This window comes from Petaurus breviceps, unplaced genomic scaffold, assembly GCF_028583685.1.
Source record: "Petaurus breviceps papuanus isolate PSGF00001 unplaced genomic scaffold, PetGlider_PUasm1.0 186, whole genome shotgun sequence".
Lineage (NCBI taxonomy): Eukaryota > Metazoa > Chordata > Mammalia > Diprotodontia > Petauridae > Petaurus > Petaurus breviceps.
Genome location: NW_027185798.1, coordinates 30,533,862 through 30,559,156, shown reverse-complemented (window position 1 = coordinate 30,559,156; position 25,295 = coordinate 30,533,862). Strand labels below are relative to the sequence as shown.

The following is a 25,295-nucleotide window of genomic DNA, read 5'->3' as shown; positions in this document are numbered from 1 at the left end:
GAGAGAGAGAGAGAGAGAGAGAGAGATCCGAGCAATCTGAGCACTGCTGCAGTGACCAGGTCAGACCTGTCTTCTAGATTAAAGCAAGAGTTGCAGCAAAAAATTCCACCTGTCATGGGGCTGATTTCATATCTGTTCTTGGACTGCATTTTCAAAAGCGTCAACACCTGAGTTTAGCCTGAACTGTTGTTATTAGTCAAATGAGATCTTGAATAAGCAGAATTTTGCATAGTAAGGAAAGCTGCCCATTGCCACAGGTAAAACAAAGCTGGAGTGACTGCTTTTGCCCATGTTAGGGCAATAGGTGAACAGGGGAGGACCTTTTGATTGCTATCCTACCCATATCTCATTGCGCTGGCTGTCCCTGATGCCTAGAGTGCTCTTCCTCCTCATCTCTGCCTCCTCCCTTTGCTGGCTTCCTTCAAGTCCCAGCTAAAACCTCACCTTCTAAGAAAAGTCTTTCCCCATCCCTCTTAACTCTAGTGCCTTTTTCCTGCTGATTATTTTCCATCCATCCTTTCTTTATCTTTGTTCGTATGCAGTTGTTTGCGCATTGTCTCTTAGAATGTGAGCTGTTTGAGAGTAGGGATTGTCTTTTGCCTATTTTTGTATCCCCAGTGCTTAGCACAGTGCCTAACACAGGATAGGAGCTTAATAAATATTTATTGACTGATTGAATCCAGAGTTCTAGGGAACAAAGAGGTGGAGTAGTCGCATTTGGGTGTGAAAACCATTGGTAGCAACCCTTACTTTATTTACAAATGCCCCTTGAGATCTTTTCTGTGTCCTTAGAAGACCATAGAATCATTGGATTTTAGAATTGAAGGGAACCTTAGAAATCATCCAGCCCATCCCTTTCATTATATAGGTGAGGAAATTGAATCCCAGAGAGGTTAAATTACTTTTCCAAGGTCATCCAGCAAGTAAGTGACACAGGAGAGATTCACAATCAGGTCTTCTGGCCAGATGCAATGCTCTTTCCCTTCTACTACTGATTTCCATAGTGATGAGACTTTTAATTCTGAAAATGTCATCTAAGAGACCTTTCCCTCCCAGTCCTGCCGTGTTGTCTTTACCTAGAGGGTTATCTCAGACACACCCTTTCTAGTATGGTAGATAGACAGCTGTACTTGGAAAGCTTAGCTCAGACATAGCCTTTCTAGTATGGTAGATAGACAACTACACTCAGAAAGACCTAGGTTTAAATCTTGTTTCAGACACTGTGAGTCTACTAGGCACATTTCATAATCTCTGTGGACCTCAGTTTCCTTATCTGTGAGTGGAGATAGTGATTGCACTTACCTTACAGAGTTTTTGTGAAGATCAAATGATGTCTGTGAAATGTTTTACAAACCTTAAAGAAATACGTGAAGGATGTACTGGTGTTGATATGTACAGGTTCCCGTGAGCTGATTGTTAAATTGTCAGTGTGCCCATTTACTCCTTGGAAATCAGCAAATGCTACAAATCAGAGCTTGATTAATTCTTTTTTGGTGACTGTTTAGCCTTAAGAAAGTGCTGGAGAAAATGTTAATATTGGAGATTAAAGTTTAAAATGTGTCACACATACTTTTTCTTGAGTTGATTCTTAAATATTTACCAACACACCCCTCTAAATATAGATATGGGATTATATTATTGTTGTCATTGTTATCACTATTTTTGATGTTTCTTCTATAGTAGGGTGGCAATGATGGCAAAGTGTCTGTAGATCAATTTTGTGAAGTTTCTGAGCACAAACTCTGAATTCCTCACCCTTGGAGACTCAGTGGCTCATGACCGTGGTCAGGGGTTAGAGCAAGACAATCTGAAGTTGATCATTTCCCCCAACTTTTGAACCTTGTGTAAAGCAGTCAGAATTGGGCTGGACCAGTTTGTGAAGGTGATTGTGAGTGGTGATGGCAAGGCAGATAACTCCCTGGTGTTTTCGGTTGTTATCAGATGCCAGTCCAATAACTGCCAAGTGCTGAATTGGGAATGTGGAGACTTCTATCCCCAGCTTGATTATAATGATTAAGTTTTTATATAACACTGAGTCTATTGCAGAGGATTTAACAAGCCTCTTTTTATTAGTTATTCCTCATCCAGCCATCTTGTGATGGAAGGACCTGCCGCCTCCGTTTTCCAAGATGTTGAAACAGGGCCACTGAGAGGTCAAGCTGCTTGTCACAGGTCATCCAGTGGTTGAATTAGGTTTCAGATTTACTGAGTTAGCCTGTCTGTTGTGTGGCCTATTGAGCCAGTCTGTTGATTCAGGGCTCTTGATGCTTTGGAGTTGTTGAAATTCATAAGTGAATACAGCCTTTGCTGGTCAGATATTTGGACACTACAAGGGGGCTAGGAAGATATGTGCCCTATATCCCTCTTAACATTATTGTCTGGGTTTCAAAAATTGTATGTGTCATGCCCACCTTTCTTCCCCTCTTCATACATTCACTCCTTGTCCCCATTCTGCAAACCCTCCACGTCCATACATACACCCTTCTGAGAGGAGGAGCAGGTCTGTTTTGGGTGAGTCACTCAAAGTCTCAGGCATCTTGAAAAGAGTTCACGTAGTGGGTAGTGATTTTGCTCATCACTGACCACATGAGAACCACAAGACTGGTGCATTTATCTGACTTAGAGAGGTCATTAGAGAGACTTTGTGTCTTTTCTAATTTTTTTCTCTTACCTCCTGAAGACATCTTGAGTTATCTCTCTAATGAACTGTGTGCTAAGCTTTTTGCAAACCTTAAAGCATTATATAAACATGAGCTGTTATTTTTATCTCTATCCCACTGAGTGACCGCTTTCCAATAAGAGAAGTTCGGGCCTTTTTTTTTCCCTCTGGCTTACTAATGTGTCTTCTGGAGACCCGAAGGAGAGAGAATTCCCCTTAGTACCCCTTTTGTGGCAAAGGTGGATGAATCCTCCTTGTTCTGTAAACCTTCAGAGGATTTCTCTTTGCAGCTTTTCTGAAGTCTGATCCTCCCCTCAGTCCTTCCTGTAAGATATTTAGATTGGTAATTCTTTTGATTTAATTATTTTTGTCAGGTCACTTTGAGCTAATTATAAAGCATTAATGGGTGTCCCACTAAATAGAGAATAAGGCACTGTGCTAGGCACTAATGATCCCAGTGCTCAGGGATTGTACAGTTTCATATGGAGAGATGACATTCATAGAAATAGCTTTTAGTGGGGAGGTCAGGTGGCTCAGTGAGTAAGAGCACCAGCCCCAGAGTCGGGATGACCTGGGATCAAATCCGGACTCAGATACTTACCACTACACTCAGAAATAACTGGCCGTGTAACCTTGAGCAAGTTACTTAACCCAAATTTCTTAAAAAAAAAAGAAATAGCTTATAGAAAAATAAGACATGATAAACATGTAACAGAAGTACAATGGATTATGGGAAATCAGAGATTGAAGAGAAGTTATTACCACTGGCAGGATCACGGAAGATTTCTGGGAGGAAGTAATCCCCCATTAGAATATATGCCTCCTTGAGGACAGGTGCAGCTTCATTTTGTCTTTGTATCTCCATTGTTTTGTTCACTGGCACATACCAGGCACTTAAAAAATGCTTGTTGATTGGTTGATTGAGATGGCATCTGAGTTGGGCTTTAAAGAATAGGTAGGAGTTTAACAGATGGTATGGAAAGGGCATTCCAGGGATAGGCAACAGTGTAAATAAAAGCATGGAGGTGGGAGACTACAGAGCATATGCAGGAGATGTATGGATAAATCTGACCTTAGTTAAAGAGTAGAGGTGGGAAGACTGGTTATGAGGTTACTGCAGTAGCCTAGGCAGGTTGTGATGAGGAGCTATAGTAGCACAGTGGCAGATAGAATTGAGAGAATGGGATGGAAGAGGGACAGCAGGAGAAGAGTCAACAGGACTTGGTAACTGATTGGATATGAGAGATGGTGGGAAGGAAAGAGGCAAAGATAGCAGCAAGACTTTGAATATGGGAAAATGGGCACTGCTTCTGACAGAAATGGTGAAATCAGAAGGAGAAAAAGGTTAAGGGAGAAAGGTTTGGGAATTTGTTGAGTTTACAATGTTTGCAGAACACACAGGTAACACTGTCTTGTAGGCAGCTAGATCAGAGCAGGAAATACAGATTTTGGAGTCATTTATAGAGAGGTGATGGTTGAAATTCTGGGAGTGAGAATGGAAAAAAAGAGAGAGGGAGGGAGGGAGTGAGAGAGACACAGAGAGAGACAGAGACACAAAGAGAGACAGAGAGGAGAGAGAGAGAGACAGAGAGAGACAGAGAGAGAGACAGAGAGACAGAGAGAGAGACAGAGAAAGAGAGAGAGAGAGAGAAAGAGAAGAGAGAGAGAGGAGAGAGACAGAGACACAGAGAGAGACAGAGATAGAGAGACAGAGATACAGAGAGAGAGAGAAAGGGAGAGGGAGAGAAAGAGAGAGAACACTCAGAGAGAAAGACATGAAGAAATGCTCACCTTTGAGGAGTCAGTCTTAAGATCTCCCTTAAGGGGAGGAAAACAAGGACCCAGTGAAGAATGTGAGTTCCAGAGAACAAGAACCAGATCAGACATAGGTTCTGGGCAATGCCAGAACTATAGTTTGGAACAACCAATTGATCAATAAAGATTCATTTTAAGTGCCTACTATGTGCCAGGCAGGGCAACTAGGTGGTGCAATGGATAGAGCATAGGGCTGGGAGTCAGAAAGACCTAAGTTGATATCTCGCCTCACACTCTTACTAGATGTGTGACCCTGGACATGTTATTCAGCCCTGTTTGCCTCAATTTCCTCATCTGTCAAATGAGCTGGAGGAGGAAATAGCAAAGCACTCCAGTATTTTTGCTGAGAAAACTCCAAATGGGGTTACAGAGAGTTAGAGGTGAGTGAAATGACTGAACAACAAATGTACCAGGCACTGTACTAGGTGCTGTGTATACAAAGTAAAAAAGTTCCTCAAGGAACTTACATTTCTATTGGAGACAACAATGTACATAGTTATGGTGGTGGTCGTGGTGGTTGTCCTTTGTAAAGGACCAAAATGACATCCCTATGCTAGAGTCAAGTTTCAGTGTGTCTGCCTATGACTATGACTATGCTCTGCCACAGGTTGGGCACAAATAGTCCATGTGAACATTTGGGGTGGATTCTCTAAATTTGCACATCCTGAGTTTCCTTTGAGCTGCTTCAATTCTGCATTGCTCATAGAGCACAGCACCTTGTCTGACGTGGGCAAGCCATGCTGAGAGGTCCTGGGCCAGTGTCTCCCATGTCACACAATCAATTCCAAAGTTCTTAGAGAGACCTTGAGAGTGTCCTTGTATCGCTTCTTCTGACTGCCATGTGAATGCTTGCCCTGTGTGAGTTCTCTATAAAATAGTGTTTTTGGCAAGCGTATGTTTTGCATTCAAACAACATGGCTAACCTATCAGAGTTGTGCTCTCTGAAGCAGAGTTTGGAAGCTTGGCAGTTTAGTTTGAGTAAGGACCTGAGTGTCTGGTACCTTATCCTGACAGGTGATCTTCAGAATCTTCCTCAGACAATTCAAATGGAAGTGATTCAGTTTCATAGCATGGGGCTGGTAGACTGTCCAGGTTTCACTGGCATACAACAATGGGGTCAGCACAAAGGTTCTGTTGACCTTCAGTTTGGTAGTCAACCTAATACCTTTTCTCTCTCACACTTTCTTTAGGAGTCTCCCAAACACTGATTGACTCTGGCAATGCGTGTGTCAACTTCATTATGAATGTGTTCATCCCTGGAAAGTGCACTACCAAGGTAAGTGAACTTATCCACGAAATTCAAAACATCTGCATTTGCTGTAACTGATGGTTCCATGTATGGATGGTGTGGTGGTGGTGGCTGATGGAGAAACTGTTTTCTTGATGTGAATTGTTAGGCCAAAATGAGCACAAGTAGCAGAGAATCAATCAATACTGTTTATCTCAACCTCAGAGGCTGCATTGAGTGACTAGATAAAAATACATACAAAATACACACAGAAATCAATACAAGGCAATGGAGAATAGTGGGAGGAGACTAGGCTCTGACAGTCAGGGGGAGGGAACCAAGGAAGACTTTATTAAAAATGGAAGGCATGAGGTGAGTTTTTAAGAAAATAAGGAATTCTAAGAGGCCAAGCTGAGGAGGAAGCGTATTCTGTGCAAAGAAATGGAGTTGGAAGGGGGAGTTTATGGAAAACAGCAAGAAGACTGATTTGGCTTTACTACAGACCATGTGAAAACAAGTTTCATATAATCAGAATGGAAATGTAAGGTTAGGGTCAAGTTGTGAAGGATATAGATCACCTTGGGAGTTTAGTGGAGAATGGATTAGAGTAGGGAGTGACTTGAAGAAGAAAGCCAAAATAGGAAGTTATTACAACAATCTAGGAGAGAGAGATGATGTGGTGGTGGTTGTGTGTGTGTAGAGAAAGGGGGACAGATGTGACAGATGTCACAGAGGCAGAAATGACAAGATTTGGCAATCGATGGGAGTTAGTGATAGTGAGGAGCAAGAATGGTAGTGCCTTTGAAAGAAATAGAGAAGTCTGGGAAAAGGGATGGGTTTTGGGGAAAAGACAATGAGTTCTGTTTTGGACAGGTTGAGCCTGGGATACCTAGGGGGCATTTTGTGTGAAATGTCCAATAGTCAGTAGAAGACGTAACTCATGAGAGTCCAGGGCTAAATACAGAGATGTGGAAGTCATCTGTGTAGATATGGTAATTGATGAGTATGCCAAGTGAGAAAGTGTAGAGAGAGAAGAGAAAAGGACAGAGCCTTGGGATCTATCTTCAGTTAGGGGTTGTGATTGGGATAGTGATCCAGCAGAGGAGATTGAAAAGGAATAGTCAGACAGGCTGAAGGAAAATTCAGAGTAATAGGGTTGGAGAAGGTGGGAAACAGCATCAGATGCCACCTGGGGGTCAAGAAGGATGAGGACTGAGAAAAGGCCATCAGGTTTGGCAACTAAAAGATCATTTCTACAATAAATCCGATAATGTCAATATCCCCCTCTGTGTCTATCCCTTTCCCCTTCCATTTTGCTCTGGAGCAGTCTTTTCCCACATCGAGATGACAGAGATCTCAATAACTTGCTACTCGGACGTAGCATATTAAACAGAATCTGTCTGGGTGAGTGCTTCCCAACAGCCCCCTGACTAGTAAAAATGTGTAGGAGGGTATTAGGGCATAGAGTACATCCTCTTCTCTAACCCCCAATGCACATACTTGAATCCTCACTAGAACTGCAAAACTCCCCTCACTCTGTTTTTCTGGCTTAAACCTAGTTAGGCCTCCAAGCTCCTGATATTTCTTCCCATACACTGCCTTTCATCTCAATTCTTTCTTAATCTCTTTATTTTGCTCCTTCTGTCTGTTTTTCATACATGCACTCATCTCTACCCCACACTTTCTATTCACTAATTCTTCTGTTTCCCTCCTGTCCTCTCCTTCCCTCCATCTCTCTCTCTCTTTCTCTTTTTTCTGTCTCCCTTCCATCTTCTCTCATTTTCCCTCCCATCCTCTCTCTCTCCCTCCCCCCGCTCTCTCCCTTCTCCTCTCTCTTTGTCTTTCCCTCCCTTTTCCTGTCTCCCTGTCTTTCTCTCTGACTCCTAACATCTATTCACAGACTCTGTCCTCTATATAGTCGTTACTCATCTCCCCCTACCCATTAAGAACTCACTCTACTTCTTAAAGCTCCTTCCACATTCTGAGAGGTCAGTTTTCCCCACCACCCATACCCATGTAACAACAGCATTGATAATATATTGCAAGTCTTCTTAGAACACCACCCCCACCCCAATTACCAGCAGCTGTATCTTTGGGACCACTTCCAGGACACAGCTGCACAGTCTTTCAAGATTGGGCAACCTTGGACTCAAATACTTGGCATATTATTGGAAATTTATATATGTACAACATAATACATGAAGACTCAAATGATCCCTTCCCATTTACTTATGACTGGTCTGTGGGTGCATATCTTTTGTGGGAAGAGGTAGACTTTAAGTGTGAATCTTTATTGGGAGAAATATCCACCATGAAGATTCTTTAAAAGAATCTTGCAGGCAAAGCCCTGAATTTGGAAATGGAAGGGATGCACAATCTTGGATCATAAAGCTCTGGGTGACCTTGGGTGAGTCATTTAATGACTTGGGGCCCCAGATCTATATTTGTAAAATGGGCAATGATCGCTATCCCCCTCCCTCCCTTCTTCCTAAGGGTGTTGTTTGGAGAGCAAATGAGATCACTTATGTAAGGTGCCTTGAGCACTTCAGAGGCAAGGTGAGAAAGATGTATAAGTTGCCTTCATCCCCATTACATTTTCTTTCCTTGGCAATTAAAGTAAGATGCAGGAGGAAGAGAGAGAAATGAGGTCAGAAAATATTAGAGTGAATTGGGACTGTCTTGACGTCATTTCACGAGGCAGGCTTTAAACTAGCCTAGCTGTAAGAATTCTTCCTTAAAGTCATCATATAAAAATTTAATTTAGTTTTCTTATCTCTCCTTAGTTTAGCAGATGTTTATTAGCTTCTCTTATTATGGAATACTCATTGGGTATAATTGTTTCATATTTATGAGAGATCTTCTTCCTACTACGTGTCAGGGTTTTGGGTGAAGACTCACATGGAACTCTGTAAAACACCTACCTGATGAAACTCAGTTTAGTTAAAACAAATCAAAAACCCTTCTTCATTGGGTATTTCTTGCCAAATGTCAAAGAAATCTAACACTGCAGAATGATTGTCTATCTCCTAACAGTGGGGATTAGGACTTTCATGGTTTTCCCAGTCAGGACACCATGATGATGGCTCTTTTTTGTGGTTAGGTAAAAAGGATGGCCATTTTCTGTGTAATGAAACTGAGACAGGTGTAAAGGTCTTGCCCCAGGCTTTAGGCCATGACTCATGGGCACAGGGAAGGTACAAGATTCTTTTCTCCTGACCTAACTATCAAACCATATGTCTTCCAACCAGTCACTGTGGACAGACTTGTCCAGTACTTAAGTACCAAGAGTTCTGTTGTTTTTCTTCTCTCATCCATTGTTGGTGTTTGATAAAATTCACGTATCAATTAGGTCATTATGAAGCCAAGTATTTAAGTTGGCTGTCGAGTTTCATGCCCATTGTGTTACTTTGTTATGACCTTAACTGCCTACCCCTCCAGCTTTTTAAGAAGAGTAAATATCAGGGAAATATTGAAAAGAGAAACAGAGACAGAGAAAGAGACAGAAATAGAAAGGCAAAGAGAGAGATAGACAGAGACACAGAGAGAGACAGAGAAACAGAGACAGAGATAGACAAAGATACAGAGACAAACAGAGGTAGATAGAGAGAGACAAAGACAGAGAGAGATGTCTAGCTGAAAAATTCATGATCCTATGGCCAATCTTACTGGTTCTAGGATCACATGCATACAGTTCATCACTTAACATACATTGTCAGAATAATCTCTTAAATACTATTTCCCACCCTGGAGAATGCTTCTACCTGAATTCCTCCTCCAAGAAGCCTTCTCTGGTTAACGCTGCCTACCAATGATTACTCCTTTACTAAACTTTTGTGTAAATAGTTAAAACATTATTTTGCATGTGTCAACATATAACTCTGCAGTTGCTTCTATAACTCCATTGTAGCTTTTCTGGGGGAACGGATTCACCGTAGAACCCCTGCTTTTTCCTAAGAAAGGTCTTATGTGGAGCTCAGAAGACACCTCCAAATTGTAAGAGACCTACAATAAGCCACTATATGAAGAATTCACTTGCCTTTCCCTTGGTCTCCTTTTAAGGCATCTGAGCCAGAATTTCCTGAATTTCTGAGCCTGCAGGAAGTTCCTGCATTTCATAGGAAAAGAAAACCAAAAAACTGGGTCTACTTCTCTTGAAGTCTAACTTCTCGTACCCTTGCTCCCATCTTCTCTTTCTCCTCCTGGTAATGACCCTTCCAGTCATTCTCATTCTCTCCTTCTTCACCCTCTCCTTATCCTCCCTGTTGCCTTCAAACATGTCTAGGCCTCCCCCATCTTAAAAAACTTTCCAATTAATGTTGATGTTTCCTCAGACTATTATTCTCTAGTTATTCTCCCTTTCAAGGTCAAAGTCCTAGGAAGCTCAGTTACCTACACTCATTGCTTCCATTGCACCACTTCTTAAACTTTATCACTCTACTGAAACTACTTTCTCCAAGTTCTCCTGCGCTCCCTAATCTGCTAAATCCTGTAGCCTGGATGTTCTCTCCTTGTTTTCTGTGACATTGTTTTCTCTTGGTTCTCTCTTCAGTCTCTTTCACTGGACCATCAGTTATTTCTTGCCACTAGACCTGTGTGTCATCCCAGCTCTGTTCTAGACCTTCTTCCTTTTTTCTTAATACTCTATCTTGCTGGCTCCATCTGCTCCCATCTAGGCAGATGGCTCCCAGCCCTAATATAATCCAAATATATCCAGCACTATCTCTCTTCTGATGTCTAATTCTGCATCAATAATTGTGGGCTGCACATCTCCACCTAAGTCATATTAACATCTCAAATACAATATATCCAAAGTGGAACTTTCTCCCTTCTTAAGCATGTCCCTCCTTCAGACTTTCCTGCTTCTGTGAAAGCTACCACCATCTTCCCCATCACTCAGATTTGAAACTTCAGAGTCATACTTAACTCTCCTGTTCCTCACCTTCCTACACCCATATTAAATCATTTGCCAAGTCTTGGTGATTCTACCTCCACAATATCTTTCACACCTTCTTCCTTCTCTACACTCATACAGCCATCACTCTAGTGCAGGTCTTCATCTCCTCTTGAAGATAATATTGCAAAAACCTCCTAATTGGGTTCCCTGTTTGCAGTTACTCCACTCTCCAATTCATCCTTTCCACAGCTGCCAAATTTATATTAGCCAAACACAAGTCAGATCATGTCAGTCCCCTGCTTATGACCTTTCAGAGGCTTTCTATTGCCTCTAGGATAAAATGTAAATTCTTCTCTTTGGCCCTTCAGAATCTGGCTCCAACCTACCTTTCCAGGTATATTGAATAGTCCTCCCTTTCACATACTTTTCAGTCCATCGAAACTAACCTCTTTTTTTTTTCTTATACATTGCATCATTCTATTTTCTCTCTCTGTGTTTCTGCACAGGCCATCTCCCATGCCTGGAATGTACCTCCTCTTTTTTCTGCCCCTTAGAATCTCGAGTTTCCTTTAAGGTCAAGCTCAGATGCCATTTGCTATGAGAAGCCTGGGTTCACCAATTATTGATGCTTATTCTCTCTTCCAATTATCTTGTAGATACACATTACCCCAGCAGGATACTGGTTCTTTGAAGACAAAGATTCTTTTGTTTAAAAAAAATCTTTTAAACTCCAGTGCCTGGTACATAGTAGGCATTTAATAAGGGTTTGTTGAATGTTATTTAGTGACCTATTGTTATTAGAATAGCAAAAGTTGGAACTCATTTATAGAACATTGAAATGTCAGAAATCCCATGTGAGAACCCCTCTCCTCCCTTCTCTTGACAGAAGGCCAGATTCTTGAACTAATGAATGTGGATTTACCTGATAGGTGGCCCTTGTGGTGAGGGCTTTCTATGAACTCCCTCACCTCCTCTTGTCTAAGGAGGAGGCTGTGGTTTGGAAATGACATTATCTAGGAACTTCCCCTCTCAGGCCACATGGGGGAGCACATCTTTTACTGCCATTTACCTTTGTTGCAAAGTGGTTGTTAATGGTTCTTGGGAACCCAAATCAGCATTAAGGTTTTTTTTTTTTTATATTTTATATCATTACTGAGATTACAGTCCACCTAAGCCTCCAGACTGTTTTCAAATGAATTACTGTCTTGCCGCATTTCTATCATCTCTCTTATACTTCATAGAATCATAAAATTTTAAATTTAGAATTGCAAGAGGTCATCTATTCCATCTCACTTTTGAGATGAGGAAACTAAAGCTCAAAGAGCCTAAATGACTATGCCCAAGGTCATACAGATAAGTGACAGAACTGAGGTTCAAAGTCCAGTTCAGATCCCAACCACTAATTTAAGCCAAATGTAAGACTTTGCGTTTGTTCATAGTAAATTTCATTACAGATGCAACCCCAATGTTTTTAGATCTTATATCATCCAACATGTCAGTTATTCTTCTTAGCTTTATATCATTGGCAAATTTGGTAAACCTTTTTGACTCCACCTCCTTCATGTGTGATGGGTGGGATAAAGCAAATCTAACTATCTGTTTCAAGAATGGATAAATGTGGTCAAAATGGATATGTAAATTTGAGACTTTTATTGTCTTAATGTACTTCTAGCAGAAGCAAGGATATCATTGTTAGCGATATTGTGGAAAGGATTCCTGAATTATATAAGGTGTCCCACATCTTAGTGCACTTTTAAGCTTTAATAACTTAGGAAACTTTTAATAGCACTAAGACTTTTGGGCCAACCTGTATAGGAAGTAGGTCTAGATTACTTCATTTATGTGTCTTTGTGTGAGGGCTCTGGACCTTTTCACTGAAATAGAGTATTCTTAGGGTGGAAACTCTTGCCACTGGTGTAGACTGTAGATCTTCTGTGACTTAGAAGGTTACCCAGGGGGCACTGGTAGGTTGTGACTTGCTCATGGTATCACATAGATAATATATGTCTTGGGCAGGACTTGCACCCAGATCTTCCTGACTACAAGACTGGTCCTCTGTGGTCTAGTATGCCATACTGCATTTCAGAAGAAATTTGTAGAATCACAGAATTTGAGAGTAAGAAGATAGCTTTGGGTTTACACAGTTCATCCTGTTATCCAGTGAAGGATAACTTCCTTGGCATAGAGTGATTTAGCCTCATCTTGAATACTTCAAGTGGCAACCACCTCACTACCTAGCAAGAGGGAGTCCATTTTGGGACAGCTCTCATTAGAGTGTTCTTTCTATTGAGCCTCTGTATAATTTCCACCTACTGGTGGAACCATGGTCTAATAGAGAGGGTGCTGAAACTGGAGCTAGAAAGTTCTAGTCCCATCCTTTGATAAATGTGTGACTTCGGGCCAAACACAGACTTTCTTGGATTCCATTTCTTTGTGTGTAAAACAGAGATAATGATAGTTGCTTTAAGTATTTGAAGAGCTATCACTTGCAAGAGGGATTAGACTTGTAATGTTGATCTGTAGAGGGCAGATGTAGGAGAAATAAATGGAAGATGAAAAGAGACACTTTTGTACTCAATATAAGGGAAAATCTTCTTATCAAATAGAGCCTTCCAAAGGTGGACAGGGATGACTCAGGAGGTAGTGAACTTCCTATATTTGGAGGGTCTTCCAGTAGAGAGCAGATAATAATTTTTAGTTATGTTGTAGAAAAGATTTTTTTTCAGGCATGTGTTGGACTAGAGGTCCCTTTCTATCTCTGGGCCTCTGTGATATTTAAAACCTGCCTGTTTAATTAGGTTGTTGTGAAGTTCAAGTAATAGTGTTATGTGAAATTACTTTGTAAACTATTAAAAAATGTCTGAGAAAGTAGTTAGGAAGCAGTAAGTGTGTATTGAGCACTACAATAATTTCTGGAGGTAACAAGTAAAAATAGTGAGATCTTATCCACGATAAGCTTCCATTCCAATAGGGAGAGATGGCCAGTGTAGGGGATGGTGGCCAAGGAGGGATGTTGTGATATGAGAAGTCATAGTGATGGTGAGTGAAACTTCAGGGAATTGATTTAATTGATGTGCTCTTTCTTATAGGAATGGCCATATTAATTTGATGAAATTCCTAGAACTGGAAAGTAGAGACAGAGGGTAATGGGGAGGAGGGGGTGAGTAGGTTGAGCATGTGGTAGCAGGGAGGATGGCAAGAACATGGGGCAGAATATGAAGCATGACTGGGACTGACTAGATATGCAAAGAATGTAAGTTATTAATATTTTTATTTATTACTATCTCCTTTCTTTTGGAGCAACACAGAATAAACTATTTTCCTCTTATGTACAGAAGCTTTCAGATGTTTTAAGACACTGTCACAACATCTTTTTTTTTTTTTGCTCAAACTAAGCATCTTCAATTGAGTTTGTAGATATTTATTAAGCACTTACTATGTGTAAGGCATTGTCCCAGGGACACAAAGACAAAAGGAAACAAAGCCCCTGCCCTCAACAAGCTTACATTCTACTTATGTGTGCATATGAGTCCAACATTTAATAGGTAAACCTTCCAGGTTACTTTTCACTGCATGTGTCCTAGTTTCTAAATATCCCTCTTAAATTACAGTGCCAAGGGCAGGACACAATACTACAGATGTTGTCTGAGCAGCACATTGGACTAGGAGTTATAGTTTCTTCCATAAGAGGAAAAAAATACTCTTTGTTGCTCCAAAAGATAGCAATACTGCAGCTGTAGCTAACAACAGCAACAACATGTTTGGAATTTCTGATGCCAGATCAGTCATTAGAATACTAGCTCTGTTTTGGAAGGGAACTAGTTCAACTAAATACCCATAACAAACCTCATGGATGTTTTCCCAAACTCTTTGCTCAACTTAGTCAAACTCTGGAATGTGCTCTCTATAACACCCACTCCTTGTTCCTTGCTTTCCCCTTTCCCCCTCATTTGAGCTAAATTTATCCTAGTAAGGATGAATCCTTGGTCTCAGAAGTATTTTTCAAAATTTGAGGATAGCTATCACATCTCCACTGAGTTTTTGCTTCTCTGGTTTCTCTCCTTTGGATCTCCTCCAATTTTTAAACACCCCCTTAAAATGTGGCACCACAAATGATTATTGCTGATGTGGCTTGACCAGTGCAGCCTCCAGTGAGACTGTTACCTCCTTTGTTCTTGACATTACACTTCAATTAAATAGCTTAGGATTGCATTAACTTCCTTGAATGCAATGTCAGAGTGTTGACTCACACTGAACTCGCAGTAACCTGAATGTTTTTTCCTATGAATGACCACCACTTCATGTGTCCCCTCACTCTGTACTTATGTAGTCGTGTTTTTGAACCTAAGTGTAGGACTTTACATTTGTAGTCATTCAATTCCATTTAGTAAAATTTGGCTTATTCTTCTAGCCAATCAAGATCTTTTGGATTCAGATGCTGTCATCCCAAAACGACCAATCTGGGTGCTGGAAACTAATGAGGAAACACATTTTCCTTCGTTTTGGACAGAAGTGAGTGACTATGGTTTTGGAATGTTGTATTAAATGAAATCGCTGTGCAGGGGAGTTTTGTTCTATTTTTGTTGTCCAACGGATTCTCCTCTGGAGGGTATGTGGGGAAATTATTGTGGTGTAAAAAAGTCCCAAAGGCATCAATAAAACTTTTCAACAAGTCCACAGAGTATTAGGTATCTCAAATAGCTTTGTTACAACCATATAAGCATTTCTTCCATGAGAAACATGGTTATACTCCGCCTCTACTCACGACCATGGTTCTAGGGTAACCTGAGGGAGTTGGAGCAGTCTCTTTTTCTACCATCAGCTTGAGTATCTGTTGGCTGAGTTCTCTCATTTGCTTGGGAGGGGCAATGACTAACATCCCAATTCTGCTTAATCACTTAACATTGGATTGACTTTGACAAAGGAATATTTACTTCAAAGATATAGTAAGAACAAATGTACAAAAGTTTCTCCCAACATCTCTGGAACGTACTTTCCCCTAAACTGCCTCAGTCTCTGGGGGGAGTAGTCTCAACACTGAACTAAATTCCACATAGCACTGATCCTACCAAATTCATTTCCAGATGCAGCATGACTGCCAGATGAATTTCTTTCTCTGAGCTAGAGTCCTGTTATTCCTGAAAATTGATCCTTGATCCCTAGGACATCAATGTTTCTCCAAATGAGATACCTTGCCAGTTTCCTGTGGATTGCTCTCCCAATGTTTTGAAACTCTCAAGATTGGAGTCTAAACTCCCTTCACCAGATACCATGAGTGAACGAGTCACTGAAATCCAAGAGAAGTGAATGAAGCAAAACAACAGTATTTGAAGTTAACAAACTTAGTTGAATTCCTCTGAAACCAATCAAAGAGCCTCTTCTTTAGCACATGGGGAGCTGACCACCAGAACCAGTTACCGAATGTTTACATCTACTCCAGTCTCTCCAAGGCTCTCCGGTCTCTTGCATGTCATTAATATTTTCTTGGAAACAGCTTCCCCGGTTTCCTTCATATGGGAGATGCCAGTTGAGATGGTCTGGGCTTGTGTCAGACCCTTCATCATACATGCCTTCATCTAACTCATTGATAAGGCAGTTGAACAGGACAGAGTTAGGTACTGAGTCCTGTAGTACCACTAGTAATCCCCCTATAATTTGACATTAATTTAATAGTCAAAAATCTTCAATGACATCAACCTTATTGCCCTGTGAGTCTATGACATCATGGTACTAGGGTATTTAATAGTAATAATAATAGCTATAATAGCACTTATATAATACTTTAGGGTTTGCAAAGCGCTGTACAAATATTGCCCCATTTTATCTTCATAACAACTGTGGAAAGTAGAAACTATTATGATCCTCATTTTATATTTATAGCAGCTCTTTTTGTGGTGGTTAAGAATTGGAAATTGAAGAGCTGCCTATTAATTGGGGAATGTCTAAAAAATCTGTGGTATATGATTGTGATGGAATGCTATTGTGCTGTAAGAAATGACAAGCAGGATGATTTTAGAAAAACTTGAAAGACTTACATGAACTGATACAAAGTGAAGTAAGAAGAACCAGGACAACATTGCACACAGTTGCAGCAATATTGTATGATGCACTGTGGATGATTTAGCTATTCTCAGCAATATAATGATCTTAGACCATCCCAAAGGACTAATGATGAAACATATTAATTGCCTCCAGAGAAAGAACTTATGTTGTCTGAATACAGACCAGAGCAGGCTATTTTTCACTTTTGTTCCTTTGTTCTTTTTTTTGGGGGGTCTTCTTGTACAAAATGACTAATCTGGAAATGTTTCACATGATTGTATATGTATAATGTATATCTGATTGCTTACTATCCCAGGGAGGGAGGAAGAGAAGGATAGAATTTGAAGCTCAAAACTTTTAAAAAATGTTAAAATTTGTTTTAACATGCAATTGGGGAAAAGAAAATACTACATATTTAAAAATGACTCCCATTTTACAGATGAGGAAACTAAAGCTTAGAGACATTAAGTAACTTGCCCAAGGTCACACAGGTAAGTAAGTGTCTGAGGTAGGATTTGCACTCAGGTCTTCCTAACTCTAGGTCCAGTACTCTATCTACTGTGCCATCTAGCTGTTTCTCCATGGACATTCTAGAACTGAAATAAAATTCACTCATTCATCCATGCATTTATTTTACAAGCACCTATTAAGAGCCTACAATGTGTCAATCATTGTGCTAGATCCTAAAATCCCAAAAACAAAAATAAAAGGCTTTTTTTTTTTTTTTTAAAGCAATCGGGGTTAAGTAACTTGCTCAAGGTTACACGGCCAGTTATTTCTGGGTGTGGTACTAAGTATCTGAGCCCGGGATTCGATCCCCAGGTCATCCCAACACTGGAGCCAGTGCTCTTACTCGCTGTGCTACCTGGCCGCCCCAAAAGTCTTTGTTTTCAAGGAGTTTTTATTCTGTTGCATTTGTATGTGTAGGCATATATGAACATGTGCACATATAAATAAATACAAAATATCTACAGACTAAATACAAAGAAATTTTTTGGGGGTAAAAGCACCAGCAATTGCCAGATTGGGTTATCAGGGACAATATGTGGTCAAGGAACTTACCTTGTCATGCATATTGAGGAAGAATTCTTATCATTCCCAGACATGAACAAGCATGACAAGAGACATGAATAGTTATGGACACTGAAGAAGATACAGAAGAATGGTCTCTGAAATGATGCTCTTTCTTTGCATGTTCTTTGTTTTAATGCTTCTGCAGCTAAGCCCAGAGATGCTAGGGTTCTCATGGAGTGGGCTGCATTTTCCAGAACAATGAAGGCGAGTCATTGTCCCTATCAGTTTCCTCCTTCCTGGCTGAAACCTGGTGAACGACCAACCCAGCAGTCAGGAAATGTTTCTGGGCTTGGTATAGTCCGCTCCGTTTCCTGTGGGCACCTTCAATTACATAGTCACCACAAGGTGGCAATAGAACCACAAATCACATATCCTAGGTTCTTCCAGAAGCTGAACTTATTATGCTTTGGCTTAAGCCCCTGGGAGAGTTATTTGTTTTCTGTTGATTTGTTTACTTAGCCATAGACATTTAGAACTGAATGAACTCTTGAGAAACAGTGTGGTGGAGAGTGCTGGACTTGTGGAATCAGTAAGACTTGGGCTCAAATCCTGGCTCAGATCCTTGTGACCATGGCAAATTACTTAATTTCTTGGGCCTCAGTTTACTCATCTGTAAAATAACAAGGTTTGACTCTTGATCTTAAAAGTTCCTTCAAGCCCTAAATTTATGACCCCTCTTTTAGTAGAAAGAACATTAGATCCAAATAAGAACATCTGGCTTCAGATTTCCGAGGTCCTTTCCAACCCTAAGCCTTATGAGTAGAGGAAAATGATTATCCCGTCAAACCTGCCTGCTTTGTAGATGATGAAATGGGGCAGGGTGGAACTGGGGAGAAGGGAAGTGAGGTGCTTAGAGTCATACAGGTAGTTAGTGGCAGAATCAAGACTGGAATTCAGGTCAGTGCCTTGCTACTGGTACCTCAGCTTTCTGATAGAAACATATGTTTTAGCTTTTTCCATTTAGTTGACCATATACATCCACTTTATTTCAACAAGGAAACGAAAAAATTTTAAAGCACTTCTATGTGCCAGGCCCTGTGCTAAACACTTTACAAAAGTGTTATCTCACAACAACTCTGAGAGGTAAGTGCTATTATTATCCCGATTTTACCGATTGGGGAAACTAAGGCAGATAGAGGTTAAAGTGACTTGGCTAGGATCACAGAACTAGTAAATGCCCAAGGAAAGATTTCATTTTGACTCTTCCTGATTTTATATTTAGAACTCTAGCCACTGTGCCACACCTAGCTACCTCTGGCAAAGACTGATTATTATACCTCACCCATCACAGATGAAACATTTTCAGGTTCATTCTTCACATTTCTGATCCTTTCCTGTGCCTGAGAAAATTTAAGTAAGATTTAAAAATGACCAATCAGACCTATGAGCCATGAGGGGTTATATCTGTAATATTGGCAGAAAGGGTTTAATTCTGGAAGAAAATTGTTATTCCCCATTGTACAGTGCTTGATTCATTTATTAGATATTTATGGTGTTTCTTCATTCCTCTAGCCTCTAGACAATTTTCATAATTAGCTTTCATAGTATGGTGTCCAACAACATTGGTTACAGACCTATTTTGTATATACAGAGTACTAGATACACAAAGTATGTGCAAAGTAAAAGAAACCACAAACTCTTGTCCTCAGGGAGCTTCCTCCTTAAATAAAGAGACTGAATGGATATACCAGAAACAATGGAAGAATGATTTAATAGAGGGATACAGACAAGTTAGAATCTCAGTTTACTTACCTGTCAAATAGGGGTTAAAATACTTATACTACCTATAGTTGCTATAGGAGTTCTTGCGAGGAAAACACATTATAAACCTTTAAGTGCTATATAAATGTGAACTGTGATTATTACTGGATGTATGACCTTGGGCAAATACAATTACTTTTCTGAGTCTCAGTTTCCCTAACTATAAAATCAGGATAATAATACTGGCATTACTTACTCAATAGGATTACTGTGAAGATCAAACAAGATAATGTATTTAGAAGGCTTTGTCCTTGTAAAACACTATATAAATGGGAGCTGTTAATATATTTCATGAGCATGATCTACATGTGAATTGAGGCTACGCTTGCTGAAAAGATGATAAGGGAACAGACTTTGGCAGATGATTCTGTACAGCAGATTATGTATTTATGGCCACGCAATTGCCTGGAAGGTGAAGAAAAAACATGATCTTGCTACGTTTATTGTTTTTTGATTATAAAAATATTGTTGGCTCAGTGTAGCAACATGGTGCCTTAAAAGCTATGCTTCCCAAACAATATAGTTAGTACCTGCTCATGCAAAAAAAAATTTGCCTTGTAAGCAGTGCCATTTTTCAGCAATATGCTCGACATACCTTCTCTCTCTTGAGTCAAAGGCTCTGTATTTGTGAGTCAGGCACTCATCCAGTTTTGTATATGGTTTAAGGTCATGTAGCCAGTCAATGGCAAAACCGGAACTAGAACCCAGAACCCCTAATTAAATAATGAGTGATAAAACTGATGTGGCATGGGAATGGGTCAATTTTCTAAGGCAGCAATGGACAGATCCACTTCAATTTTGCAAATAATATTTAGAATCTACTATGAACAAGTCTTTTAAAATTTGGAATTTGGAGTAATGGTAGAACATTTAATAATTTCCAAAGTCCAGATTGTAAGACCTTAAAAAATTTATGCTCCAACAAGAAGTCTTTGATTTTAAGATCATACAGAATCTCTTGGTAAATGCAAATACAGAGATGCCTCTATTCAATGATCATTAATGACAAATAAAGCCCTGGACATAAAGCATGGGTCAAGTGTGCCACTATTTATACATTCCTATGAATGAGATGTTAATGCTTGCCAAAGGTGTTTCGCCACTGCCATATTTGCTCCACATCCAAATGGAAAAGTGATTCCTTATAGAAGGTAATGCCCTCCAGCTATTCCTATTTGTGGGTGTTATTATGTTTATTGCATCATACCTCATAATGTTACTGGGTTTCTTCAGTGACATCAATGATTATGCAAAAATGATTAACCTGACAATCCATATAGGAATAACTGAATGGATGAAAAAGTGCTCATTGTTTAGACTGTGACATCTGTTGGTTGGTAAGTATCTTGACTTAGTTTATCAATACATGTATTTGAGGCAGATGTGAGAGATGGAAAGTGAGTTGGGCTCAGTATTGGACAGTTAGAAGAGAGTAGATGGGATTTCATTCGGGAAATTGCACAAGACTCTGTCATGCACCCCAGTGCTGAGGTCCAGTTTTCAAAACAATGTCTTCTCGGAAATGCCGCAGGACACTGTATGGTCGTGAATATGCAAACACCAAGATCTCTAGGGAATTAATGTCTCAGGTAATCTGGAGAGCAACGGAAAGATTTATGGTGGGCCCAAGTAGGTTGTAAGGATATTTCTGAAGATGGAACACATTTTAAAAGTGTGGGATAAGGGATCTTAACCAAGGAAAAGCGTGATTGGAAAAGAAAGAGGTTTAAATGAGGGATAAAAGCTTGATAGTCCAAGTGATCCATTCGTAACCATATAATGTAAAAAGATTCCAGTCAAGTTTTCCAGCACATTAGATGGATCTTCTGTGGAAATTCTATGGAAAAAAACCCCATGGACAAGAATATGTGAGGCAAAATTTGGGAGCCTGGAACAAATAATCCCTTTTTGTAGCAAGGCTGAGGACGGGGGTAAAGAGGTATAGTGAAAAGGATGCTGGAACTGGCATCATCCAGGCTGTCAATCTCGGGGTGATCCTGGATTCCTCATGCTCTTTTTCACTCTACCTCTATATCCAATTTACTGTCAAATGAGTCTTGGCATTTCTGCCTTCATATCTCTGGTATACACACTCCTTTCTCTCCTCTGACACTGTCACCATCAGTCACACATCAGTCTCACTCTGTCACTGTCACCAGTGCCTTATCACTGCATACCTGGACTATGTCCATAGACTTTTGGTTGATCTCCCTGACTCAAGTCTCTCCCCACTCCAGTCCATCCTCCACGCAGCTGTCAAATTGATCCCCCTAAACACAGATCTGACAGTGTCAAGCCCTTCCCCATCCAACAAATTCCACTGGCTCCAGGATCAAAAAGGAAATCCATACCCTGTGAGCCAGTGACACTGGCCCCCTTGCTGTTCCTCACACATGGTGTATCCACACATGCTACTGACTCTGAACGTTTTCACTGATCCTCTCCCAAGCCTGGGGCTCTTTCCCTCCTCATCTCTACCTGTTGGCTTCCCACCTTTTGCAAAAAGCCTTTCCCAGCCTCCCATAGTACCAATACCTACCCCCTGACATTACTCCCAATTTATCCTGTCTTTTTTGTATAGTTGGTTGCATGTTGTTCTCCACATTGGACTGAGAATTCCTTGAGAGCAGGGACTGTCTTTTGCCATTCTATGTATTCCCAGCAATTGGTACAGTAACTGGCATACACTAGATGCTTAATAAATGCTAACTGTTTTGGCGCCCCATCTTTTAAGCCTCATTATATTTCCCATTTTGTACCCTTCGTTTTCTGTCTTTGGCTTTTTCAACTTGGTTGGTCCTTTAGATGGCTCTCCCACCCGCATCTTCTTGTAATACCTCCATCGCCATAAGGATTTGGTGCAGGCAAGTATTCTTTGGCCCCTTTGTCTTGGTCCTAATCATGGCCTTTAGGTGTCCTATGTTCCGAGACATGTAGGACATAACTGATAGAACAGTTAGGTGACTCAGTGGATGGAGTGCCGGGCCTGATGTCAGAAAGATTCAAATCTGGCCTCAGACACTTACTAGCTGTATGACTCTAGACAAGTCACTTAACTCTGTTTGCCTCAGTTCCTCATATATAAAATGAACTGGAGAAGGAAATGGCAAATCACTCTGGTATCTTTGCCAAGACAACCCTGAATGGGGCCATGAAGGGATGGACTTGAGTGAAAAATAACTCAACAACAAGAAGCATAACTGATTCCTCTAGTGAAGGAACTGCATAGCTTTACTTCACTCTGTTGCATTCCAATGGGCCACCTCCCTTACCCTTTGTATTTGCCCTCCTCTCTACCCCATTGTGTAGCTCTCCATAGATGCCCCTCCCTTCCCACGCCAATCCCAATGGAAGACAATTCCATGTTTATTCCAACAGACTTTTAGGGGAGTCATGTCACACCTCAGCTTCCTCATCTATAAAGTAAAGGGATTGATCTCAAAGGACTCTTCTAATTCTAGAAACATATCTTGAAGAAAAGAGCTAAAAAACTCCCTCTGGACATTTCTTGTTATTTGGTCCACATTTGTTCTGGGGGATTGAGGAATGGTAAGGACTTCTAAAAAACCAAGAAGCAGGAAGTGTTTATTGGAAAGCATCCCTTGGTGAAGGTCTGGGATTTGGATTCAGTCAAAAGGCTGCACTTAAGGATCTAGAAGGCTACGGGTTCCCCACCCTAGACTAGGAGGTATGAAGATGGAGTAAGGAAGAGAGACACCAAAGTCATTGCTCACCAATCATTTATTGTTAATTTCCATGCATTGTAAATAGTTGGAACACAAATGCTTTTGAGGTAGGTGTAATCTATAAGGCCTGCGCGGGTATTGTAAGTTTATTTTTAAGACCTTCTGAAACCTGGATTCATATGACATAATATCCTTTCCTTCCACTAACCTAGGGCTGATCTTTTATAAATGAACAAACTGGAGACAGATTCATAAAGCCTCCACTTTTTTTTTGGAGGGGGTAAAGGAAGGAAGGAATGAATGTGACATTCCTCACCCCCAAACAATCTATCAGAGATGAAATTGACATTCCCCTAGAATGGGAGAAAGCAAAAGAAATGTGTTGCTAATATTTAAATGCCCTCTCCTATATGTTTTCTTAATTGAGCAATTTGCTATTTTGGAATTCCTGATGAATCGAGACTATAGGTGTGTCTGCCTTGAAAGCCATTGTCCATCCAGATTTTCACTGCTTTTGAATTGCAGTAAGTAAATCAATTCAAACACAGATGTGAGAATATGCTTTTGTGTCTTTGAGTTTCTGGGCCAAAAGGATCTACCTCTTTACAGAAAATTAACAAGCCTGAGAAACCTGATTTTAAAACTACCACCAAATTTTCAGTTTGCAAATAAAAAATGAACCCCTTACAACTGATTCAAACTGGGATCTGATTATTTCACCCAATTTTAAACCTAGATTGAACTCAACCAGGAATCTGTCATTTTTCATACATCCCCTGGATATGCCCTGCCAGCCCCTGACCCAGCCAAAGCACCTTAAAAGTAAGTACTCATTCTAAAAAGGGGAATGGTATATAGACTGAGTACAGAATAAGTGAGAGAGATAAACTTGGGCTTTTTTAAAGGGAGAAATCATGTGAACTTGATCTTGATCCTGATCTGGTATCCTTTTAGTTGTGATACCCCTGGGTTTTTTGCTCTTGTACGTACTTGTAGAGGGGGCTAGGAGCAGCAGTTGACTTAGCAGAATGACTCCCATCAGATGCTCTTCCTCTAAGATTCCCATAGGCCTGGGTTGGACGGGAGCTTTGGTCAGCAGGCCTTCTCTGAGAATCTTGTCTCTGATGACGTAGGTGGTCATGTTCGTGCACACAGGATCCCTCTGTCTGAGGATGGCTCTGCTGGTCTCTTTGCCACTGCCGATTCTGGGCCTCTTGTCGTCTCTGCCCTTCACGGGCTTGTCTGTTCTGGGTGTCACGTGAGCTCTCTTCTTCCTCACGGGTTTGTCTGTCCCTCAGATGACGACTTTGTTCATTACCACTGGCTTGCCGATCTTGTCTATCCCGGGTCTGATGATACCTCTCGTCTCGGGTTTGCCTGTTCTGGCTTTGACTGTCCTGCATCCTATGACTTTGCTCATCACCACAGGTCTGTCTGTCTCGCCTCTGAGAAGAGGTTCCCTGCTGCTCGTGACCCTGTCTATCCCTGCTCTGATCATCCTCTTCTTCTTCATATGTTTGCTGGTGGTATCGCTGATGGCTCTGCTTTTCTCTATGGGTCTGTCTGTCCTGCCTCTGAGAAGAGGTTCCCTGCTGCTCGTGACCCTGTCTATCCCTGGTCTGATGACTCTCTTCCTCTTCACGTGTTTGCTGGTGGTATCTTTGATGGCTCTGCTTTTCTTCATTCCTTTGTCTGTCTTGTGACTGTCCACTAGTCTGTTGACTACCACTCTGCTGCCAGTCTCTCCCTTTGTGGCAGAGAGACCTTTCCTGCTGGAACTGGGAATACAATTTATGTTGACGGCGTTCAGACTCCCTTTCTGGTTGCCACAGTCCTTCTTGAAAGTGGTTCTGCTTGTCTTCCCCAGATAGATACCCCTGGCTTCTATTCAACCCCTGCCCTTCTTGTCTTGCTCTTCTGCTATCTTGGAAGTGATGATTTTGCCCCTGTATCTCAGAATATCCATAACCAGAGTCCAAACCTTGTCTATCTGTCTGACCATAGCTCGATCCTTGTCCAAACCCCTCATACTGGCCATAGTGAGAATCTAGTCCCTGTCTCCCTGACTGACCATATTGAGTGTCCAGTTCTTGCCTTCCTGACTGACCACATTGAGTGTCCAGTCCTTGCCTTCTT

At 40.9% G+C, this 25,295-nt stretch overlaps 3 protein-coding genes across 5 annotated transcripts in view; all 3 read right to left on the bottom strand.

Annotated features, from left to right (window-relative positions):
* S100A10 (S100 calcium binding protein A10) overlaps window positions 1-25,295 on the bottom strand; it is a 462,639-nt gene that overhangs the window by 177,580 nt on the left and 259,764 nt on the right. The gene's annotated exons all lie outside the window — the stretch shown is intronic.
* Window positions 1-25,295, bottom strand: part of S100A11 (S100 calcium binding protein A11) — a 399,965-nt gene that overhangs the window by 114,906 nt on the left and 259,764 nt on the right. The window lies entirely within an intron of this gene.
* RPTN (repetin) overlaps window positions 24,110-25,295 on the bottom strand; it is a 3,889-nt gene continuing 2,703 nt past the window's right edge. Inside the window, exons 2-3 of the mRNA XM_069089974.1 lie at window positions 24,732-25,295; window positions 24,110-24,602 (exon numbers count right to left, since the gene is read on the bottom strand). The exon at window positions 24,732-25,295 is cut by the window's right edge and continues 1,580 nt beyond it. Coding sequence (XP_068946075.1) covers window positions 24,110-24,602; window positions 24,732-25,295 — 1,057 coding nt within the window. The remainder of the gene's footprint in view (window positions 24,603-24,731) is intronic.